This window comes from Sylvia atricapilla, chromosome 7, assembly GCF_009819655.1.
Source record: "Sylvia atricapilla isolate bSylAtr1 chromosome 7, bSylAtr1.pri, whole genome shotgun sequence".
NCBI classification, from domain to species: Eukaryota; Metazoa; Chordata; class Aves; order Passeriformes; family Sylviidae; genus Sylvia; species Sylvia atricapilla.
Window position 1 is genome coordinate 11,360,989 of NC_089146.1, and position 9,561 is coordinate 11,370,549.

General features: G+C 34.5%; 1 protein-coding gene across 1 annotated transcript; it reads left to right on the top strand.

Annotated features, from left to right (window-relative positions):
• Window positions 1–314: 314 nt before the first annotated feature.
• Window positions 315–8,411, top strand: SGO2 (shugoshin 2). Its single transcript, XM_066322589.1, has 6 exons — window positions 315–695; window positions 1,426–1,508; window positions 1,914–2,140; window positions 2,584–4,530; window positions 6,190–6,334; window positions 7,984–8,411. The coding sequence occupies exons 1-6, from the start codon at window positions 612–614 to the stop codon at window positions 8,093–8,095; spliced, it is 2,598 nt and encodes an 865-aa protein (XP_066178686.1). The 5' UTR covers window positions 315–611; the 3' UTR covers window positions 8,096–8,411.
• The last annotated feature ends 1,150 nt before the right edge of the window (window positions 8,412–9,561 follow it).

A 9,561-nucleotide genomic window follows, 5' to 3' on the forward strand; every position in this document is an offset into this window, starting at 1 on the left:
TCATCATAAAGTGATAGTTCACACAGAGAGGGCCTGGAACTTAAACTGTTGAAAATAATATTATTTTGTCTCCTTTAGATAACTCATCTGTGTTTAAAGTATCTTTACAACAAAATAATAAAGCATTAGCTGTGGCTTTGAGTGTTGAAAAAGAAAATTCTCGCAAGCTAAAGAATGAGAAGCTTTTTCTTCAGAAGGAAGTAGAAAAACTCCAGCTTCATAATATCTCACTTCGCCAAAAACTAACTTGTGTGGTATGCTGCCAATAATATTTTCTAAACTTAGAGCAACTAAACTAAGCTTTTATCTTTTTTTGAAACTTCATACTACTTCTTAAAGTGGTGGCTTAAAATAGTCTCGGATTTGTGAAGTTATATCACCTGACAGCATAATATTTACATTTGATTTTTCTTTTGTAGCTTTTTTTGAATTATTTTGTCTATCAGTGTGTATATCTATAGCTGTTTTAGTCCCAGGTTCACCTTTATATGTATAGGTATTGAGATGAGTTTGTGCTCAATTAAGTCTAAAAAAATTGCATCACAGATTCACCTTTTATCTCTTGTCTCCTCTTGTGTCAGAAGCCACTTAAAATACATTTTTTCCGTTACATGCAGAATAAAGCTCTTATTGGAATAGATTCATTTTTGAATGAAAACCTCTTAACTGCAATAGAAATAAGCAGTCCTTCTGAGGTAAGATGTTTTTTCAACTTTACCATGTTGAACTCGTCTTCCAGAGTAAGATTTTCAAAGCATCAAATTGAGTGCAATGTTGAAATACTATTTGAGCTGTAAAACATTTACCCCAGTTCCTTAAAACTTAGCATTAAACCAGAATAGTAAAATAGATTGAATTTTACTGTACTGAAAATTTAGGATTTAATCTGGTTTCCAAAGTATGTAAAAGTTAAATATCAGCCTGAAAGAAGAATCATGTGGTTAAAAAAACAATAGCCTAGCACTTCAGTATGTTGTGAGCAAGCTACCTGCCTTCCTTGTTTAGTGCTGCAATAAATATCTTCCATCTGGAAACTTAACCAGAAAACATAGTCCATATTAGTCCTCATGTCAAGGAAAAAAATACATTTAAAAAAAAAAATACTGTGTTGTCTGTTCTCAGCTTGTTTAGTCTTGCGCTGTGCTGCCATATGTCTAATGCAGTGTGCATGAGTTATAGCTACATTTAGGAAGTCTGCACATTCCTTTGGGATAAAAGTAGGCTATGTATTTTGATGAATCTTGTAACAAAATACTTAGTTTTAAAATTATTGCATGTGTTTGACTATCATGTGTCTTGCATCAGTACATGTATTTTTCCCCATTCATATTTGTGGTTTTATTTCCCGCTGTGGATATTTCTAATACTTAAAACGTAAGGGAATATTTAAGTATTTGTATTTCCCTGCTCTTCTTCTTGTGACAGGATCTCCAGAGCTCCTTTCCCCTGTCAGCTGGCCCAAGCAGCCCCACTGGTGGTGAGGTCAGGAGTGCACGTCGGTCAGCTCGGTAGGTGGTTGTGTTAAATGCCAAAGGTGCTTGGTGTCTGTGGCTTTCTCTTACAGCTAATCTTTGTACATTGTCCTAGGTAGTTCTGAGGTAATGAGAAAACCATTTCCTGTTTATTCCAGAAACTACCTGTTTGCAACTTGGAATTTACAAAGCTTGTGTTTGAGTAACTCGCTGCTTGTTTCATGTGATCTCACCAGCCCAAAGCAGGATTCTCTATCATCAAAAATACTTTTGCCCCAAGACAGAACCCGATATCGTACTTGAGTTCTTGTGTTCTGCTATTATACATTATTATACATTTTACACATTATTAGCAATGTTGCTATTATAACATTTTAAACAATTGAATGTCATGATAGAAAATGTAATAAAAATCTTCACAGTAGAATTTTCTCTTTTCAGATCTGTAAAATTGCCAGCAATGCTTCCTTTCATTGCAACAGCTAATGCAAAGCAGCAAGGTAGCCCTTCTCTGGGTGGAGCATCAAATTCTTACAAGTGTACCACTAACTTGACAGAGGAAATACATTCAGATCAAATCAAGTTTGCATCACTCTGGCCTTCTGGTACAAATAATCAAAAGTTAATTGAAACAGAACCAATGGTTGACAAGAATAAGTTTTTGAAAGGTATGATGTATTTCTGTGTGATTTATTTTTCAAGCTCTCTGAGAATTAGTATTTAATAATTCATTACTCAATGTGCAATACAGAAGTTATAGGAAGATTCCTAAACTGTAATAAGCTAGTAAAAAATAAATGCTCATCCATAAGTATAGGTGTCTTGACAATCATTTATAGAATAATATCCATTGAAATTACGTAGCTAAGATAACCAAATAATAGCTGAAGTAGTTATAGAAAAATAGTTTTATTTATGTCCAATTTCAAAAGTACACCTTCAGTAAATTATGCAGCTAACTAAATTTTTAAAGACCAACCACAGAATGTGTGTCTTCAGTTAAAAAAATGTGCAATTTTCCATACTTTTGGTTCATCCTTCAGTAGTTTTAGGCAGATAACTACACTCTATTCTTCTTTTTCCCAAGCTGCTAAAATTTTTCTCTTTGCAGAAAATCAGTGGTGTGCAGAATTAAGTTGCAATAATACCTTCCTGACTCATGGAAAAAATCCACAATCCTTAGAACAGTCTGAGGAGCCTACAGAACAATATCATGGTAGTTCATTGCCATCCTATGAAAATGTGACTGAAAGAAAGAAAAATGCAGTACTTTGTAAGTCAAAAATTCAACTTAATATAAAGGATTTTGATAAAAAATGTAGGTCATTGAATCTGCCTCATCATGATCTCAACGGTAGCAGCAATGCCAAAGATAGGAATTTGCAGGAAGGTTCAAATGACTTGTCTCTCATTATTCCTTCACCTCTTAAATTTAACAGTGAAAGTAAGACAGATTTTAACAAGCTGCTTTTTACTGACAAGATGAAGCCTGAAGAAACTGTTTATGATGCTGATATGGAGTTGACTGCCAGTGATGCAAGTGAACTACTCACAGTTACAGCAAAAGGCAATTATAAATTGCACCAAAATAAAATTAAGAATGCCAATTCCAAAATATTACCAAATTTCAGAAAAGTAAAATATCCTAAGAAGGATAAAGAAAATATTAAAAGCAAGACTGAAGTCCATTCAAATTTGCATGCAGAAGAAAGGAACTCTAGGGCTGACAACAGTGAAACTTCAGAAACTACTGATTCACAAACTCAGCTATTCCAAAGTCAGACAGAACAGCTACCTACAGGAAATTCTGTAGAGCAACAGAGTAGAACAAGTAAAGCTCAGGATGCCAGGAGGACATACCAGATAAATGTAATGAGTCCAAGAAAACAAGAGACAAATAAAGGAACTTTCTCAGAAATGCCTGGAGAAGTGGAAAGCAGAATGCAAAAGCCAGACTCAAGCTCATCTATTAACAAGATCCCACCAGAAGTTTATTGTGCTGAACCTTTACCATTCCAGGATAACATTTCTGACATGTTGCCTTTACAGGAGGATTTTCTGAATACAGATAAGAAAGATAACAAACCAACAATAAAGAGGAAAACTTCTCAAAACCTTTCCAAAGCAAACACAGCAAAATCCTGTAGAGAGGAAAATAGCCAGGATGGAGAATACATTTCAACAAAATCTCAAACAGAGATAAACCAATGTGACAGCAGCAAGAGCAAACAAGACCAGAAGAATATTACAGAGAGAAAAAACAACAAAAGTAGTTACAGACAAGGTAGAGAAGCTGAAAATGACATTCCTCATCAAGTTAGTCAGAAAACAGACCCAAAGAGCCGCCATTTTTCACCAGGCAGATTGAAGCGTACGTTGGCAAAGGCCAGCCGGAAAGCGTGTGTAGTACCAAAGGAAAATCTTACACGGTTCTCAGGTCGTAAAAATGAAGAATTAAAAAACAGGAATTCATTGCTTGCAGAAGCTGGAAAGAAAGTAACTGTAACTCAGCAAATGCAAGTAGCTTCAGTTACTCAGAATGGTGTCGCTCTGAATGCACCACAAGCTAAAGAACAGGTTGATGATGATGCTAACAGGTTAAAGAAGGTACTTTCCTCAGCAGTGGCAAATAAAACCTCCCACATAAGTAATTTTCCTGATAAGCATGTAAAGCAGAAACAGAGGTTTAGTTCTGATACTACTGAGGCCAGACGAGAAAAAAGTTATATCAGGAATTTTGATCAGGGGGGTCAGAATATTTTGGATGACCAGGAAGTGCCTCATGAAATTAATTCCTTTGTGACTAAGTTGAAGCCTGTGGCTGAAGTTGAATGCTGTAAAAATATGCCATTTAAGGCAGATAGCTTTTCCCAAGAAGGTCTTTCCAACGTGGAGCTCCTAGCTCTTGATAACCACAATGCTTCCAGCAATTTCTCTATACTGAAAAGCTCTGAAATCCAAAATGATCGTCATGAAGTACCGGATGCTGAAAAAGCAGAACAAAATACGGATCATATTTCTAAGCAGAGTAACAAAAATACTCTGACACCTTGTCATGGTAAGTGTGTGGGCTAGAAAGGCAAGGCATTTTGAATTAGGTGGTGCCTGAAATAGTGGTAGCATGTCTGCTCTTAATTCTATCCTTTCATTGCTTGTTTAGAGCAGATAAAACAGGAGTGGAAAAAGGTAAGAATGAAAATCACCAAAATTTTCTATGTCATGTGTCAGTCGCAATATCTTTTTAGATTGTGGTGACTAATACCCTTGTTATTTTTCAATATATCCCAAGATGATACTTAGTAGGGCAGATGTAAGTAGTCTACATTCTGGAGAAGCAATTTTAGTTAAAGCATGTATTCTTTTTTTGAAGAATTCCATTACGTTCAAAAAGTTGGGGATTGAAAGATAAAATAGCTTGAGCCTTTTTATCCGGGGAAACAAGACAGGACTACACTGTTCCCTGCTTAAATGGAAAATATAGCTGGACCTAAAGATTTCATTTTTGTTTCTTCAGAAACACTGCAACTCAACAGGAATTCTGATATCTAAAGAAGTCTGTTGAGTAGGTTTTTCTATAAGCTGCCCATGTGCCAATTTTGATGTGACAATCTCTTTTTTTAAGTAAGATACATTAAGAACATAATAAAACTTTGATGTAGTCTGGAAGATAGGTTTAAATTCTTCTATAATAAATGCAGTCATTATAATGCAATATAATGGTGTTAACGGAATATAACTAACATTTCTATACAAGAGTTTAAATGTAGTTTAGAACATAGCTTTGAAATGTCATAGCATTAGGGATCTGTTTTGTAAACATACTTGTTCTCAACAAGTTCCTGTTTATTTCATAGTCTGAGAAAGCCCTAACACCTAGACAGTATCCTAGCTCAAATTAATAGTTTGAATCTCAGACTATTAAGCTAATACTGCCTAGGCTTCATTTGAATGCTAAGACACAATGGCCAAAAAAATCTCCTGTTTTACATGAGCACAGAATACGAACACTGGCAGAATGAGAGCATTGTTGTGAGGTACCCATTTTTGCAGTCATTGTCATTTGCAGTTGCATCTCCTAATCTTCAGTTCCTTCTTTGGAAGGTGGGAAAAGGATCCCATACTTTCAGTAGCTTTAATGGTAAATTAGTACACCCTTGTGACCAGCGGTATCAAACACTGCTGGCATAAAAAGCAAGGTAGTTATCTGGTCATCTATTTAAGCATAGTTCAAAAGACAGTTAAGTTTTCATCCTAAATCTGAATCTTGAATTGAAAGATTGCTATGCTCATTTTTTTCCACGTAGGCCCAAAAAGAAGGCATAAAGCTGGAAAATGCAGAACTAAAAGCTGTTGTACAGCTTGACTCTTCAGATTATATATGTGTGTCCTCCCCCTGTGTTCAAGGCCAGAAGTTGTGTGCAGTGTTACTTTGGTAATTGCAATAAGGGAGTCCTGAGCAGTCACTCAGGGGCTCTCTGAAGTGTCCCATGAGCTGAGGCAGACCTCAAACAGCTGCAAATTTTTACAGGATGAAAGCCGCTCTTGCAGCATTTTCTTTGATCATTTATCCCATTTTGTGATGGGTATCTTTAGTGTAGGAGCAGTAACCAATTGTACCTGAATTAAGAAAGACATATTAAAAATAATTATTAATTGAAGTTTACATAGTGATTCAGGAAATATTTAAAATGAAGCATATAAATTACTATATTTACAGGGAGAAAAGCCTTCCAGGATCTGACAAATACTAGTACACAATTTCACACTTCTGTACCTAAATCCCCCCAAGCTTTAGAAGACTCAGCAGTACCACTGAGACGAGGCAGACCCACTATTTGCTACAAGGAACCCAATCTACACAGGTAGGTACACAGAAATTGGGGCTTTTGTTCTTGTCTTTTGTTTTTGTAACTATCCCCAGTAAATACTGGTTATTAAACCCCCAAATAAGTAGTTGAACTATCACAAATCTCTTTTGCAAAGATTCTTCAGTGTCAATATAAAGCTGCTCCAGTTAGTGTGGCAGAATTTCCAAGTGCCAAAGTAAGACAGCAATAATATTTAAATTCTAAAATACAGTTTGGACTAATTGAGAATAATACTGAATCTTAATGCTTATCATTATATAAACCTCTTTAGAGATGAAGAATTTTGAATTTTGAAGAATTATACTTAAAGGTAAATTATACCATAATAATGTCCTTATAATTTTATCAAATGGAAAGGAAATTTATGTATTAATATGATATAATTCAGTAGTTTTGCTTTAACTAGCTGTATGTAATGTAAGAAATAATTTAAGATATATTAAATTGATAGTTATATTGGATATATTATTTTATGAGTAAATTGCCTCATAGTATTCTTAGCAAATTTAGTGGCATAGGATTTTATAGGTTATTAAAAGACAAGACATAAATTCTGAAATAACTTTTAAAATTTAAAAGAGTATTTGAAACCATAACATCCATTAGGAAAATTAGTCTATTTGGTCTTACATGAATTGATCTAAATATGAACGGACCTTTATGTTCATTACTTCTGAAAATACTCTCTGAGTTTTTGCTGGAAAGTTGTTGAGGGTTTTTGGTTTGGTTTGGATTTTTTAAAGTATAGTATTAATTTAAGGAACAGTTCCACTGAGTTGAGTGTGTGTTAGTAGGATGTGTATTCATGAAGTAAAGACAGTAGAAAGGCTTCCCTGGAACGGTGTTGAGAATGAAAAGATTGTAGCAACTTACTTTATGACAAAGGTATAAAAAGCCTTTTTTTTTCTGGCAATACTGTGGCAGGAGAAAAAGATAAATGCACAAACTAAAAAAAAATTAGAGCACTGTTCTCATACAGCCTCAAAATGTATTTTTACTTCTGTGAGTAAGCTAACAGTTGAAGGAGTGAGACTGAGAAAAGGTAGGAGATAAAAGTAATGTAGGAAGCCTTCACCTTACCACTGGCAATTCAGAAATATTTATGCCAGATAACTTATTTAAAAAAATGGAAATGGATTAGTCACACTTTTATTTTACTAAGGGACTTATATGTTAAAATGCTGTAGTATTATATATGGACACATTGCCACTCTTTTATCCCAAATGATGCGGTTCTGTATTTCTGAGAAACGGTAACTAATAACAGAAAAAATGTTGATGTCAGTCAAGATTTTAGATGGTTGTCTCCTGTTTATGTTTTAGTTAGATTTACACTGTCCTGAATGGGTGCTGTTAAGTGTTTGGTTTAAATAAGTTTTGAATCTTTTTTTATAGGAATATCACATCCTAATATGATAGAGGTCACATAAAAAGACTAGTACTTCTAGAATTATTTTGGAAAGCAGTAGTTGTCTATGTCTTGCATTTTCAGACATACTTGTTTTCCACAAATTTAATTTCTTTGGTGTATCAAGCTTTCATTAATGCTATTTACCATTTGAATTATTATGATTACATTACTATAGTTGCATAGGTGCTTGATGATATTCATACCTGATGTCTTTTATTTCTTTTCTTTACAGCAAATTAAGGCGAGGGGATCGATTTACAGATACACAATTCTTGAATTCCCCAGTCTACAAAGTAAAAAATAAAGGAAATTTTAAAAGCAAATCAAAATTTTTTGAAGAATAGAGAATTGGCTTTATGGACAATACTTCTAAAATGGGTACAATTGTTTATGTATATGTGTAAATGTTTAGCAATATAGAGTGTCTGTTGTTCTTTGATTAGTAAAGATCTTCCACAGTGAAATTTTCTGGAGAAGGACCTCTATAAAAGGGGCACAGAGTACTTTACTGAGGAAGGCGTCTACAGGTTAGGCTCACTCGTGTTTTTCATTTCTGGTCAGTAATTTACAATCTGTTCAAATGGCTTGCAACACTTCTTAAATTGTTAGAAGAGATATGTTTTAATGAGAAATAAAAATAAACCAGCTTTGGGAATTGTACTGTGAGTTTTTCATATTTGAGTGGAACCATTTCTCAGTGCTGGTTGGAACAGTCACACGCATCCTGAATTTATTGAAATAGATGGAGATAGTTCCTCGTTTTTTGATAGTTGACTTTTGGATTTGATGGAATCACACTGAGATTTCAATCAGGAAATCTCATTGAGAAATAATGGACGGCAGTCAAGTGTCCACAGTATGTGCCAGATGCAGCAAGGAAGATAAAAGAACTTCAATAGGAATTCAGTAGCAAATAGGATCCAGACAAAGCAACACCTTGAATTTCCAATTGAGAGTGCCAGTGTGACAAGTAATACAATAATGTCATACCATTCAGCTTTCAGGTTTTTGTACTGCTTCCTCTCTGCATTCCATAATGTACTGTCAGCTGACAGTTTTCTGGTAGTATCAGATTTGTAGATGCTGCCAGATGCAGGTGATCGTTTACTACCCACTCAACTTATACATATTACAATGGATAACGTTCAGGTTAATTTTGCAACAGAGAGCCATTTTTTATGAGATAGAAATAAATTAACTTTTTTTGGTTATAGATGGTGGTTCTTTATGCATATGCAGATGTTACTAGTTTACATGGGCTTAAAAATTGATCAGACACACTGATGGAAGAAAAATGGAAGAAAAATCTATGAAGAGTTACCAGAAACATCCTTTCTGGCACAGGATGTTCCTGAATTGAAAATTTTTGAAGACTGGAAGATGATTCTGGAGAAGCTTTACTATGCCTTTGACCAATAATTTTTGTACCTTTTCCTGTTCCTGTTGTCACTTTCAGAGATCATTTCTTTGATCTTTCATCTGATACAACATGTCTCTTTTTAAGAGGTATAACTGATAGTTTTAAATTTTCAATATATTCTTTAAAAGTATATTCTTAAATTATAATATATTCTTTTAAAAATATATTCTAAAACCATTTTTTAAATGTACTCTTTCCACTTCATTGTAGATTACATTGTAAGCTGGTAAGCTGATGGAGAAAATAGTCCTTTAACATTTGTTAAAGACAAGAAGGTAGTTGGGAGTAGCTGGCATTGATTTGCAATCAGGAAATCAGCCTTTATGAACCTGAGAGTCTTCCAGAACTAGCTTGGTGGGTGAGGGTAAAGCACACTACATGTTTGTCTCA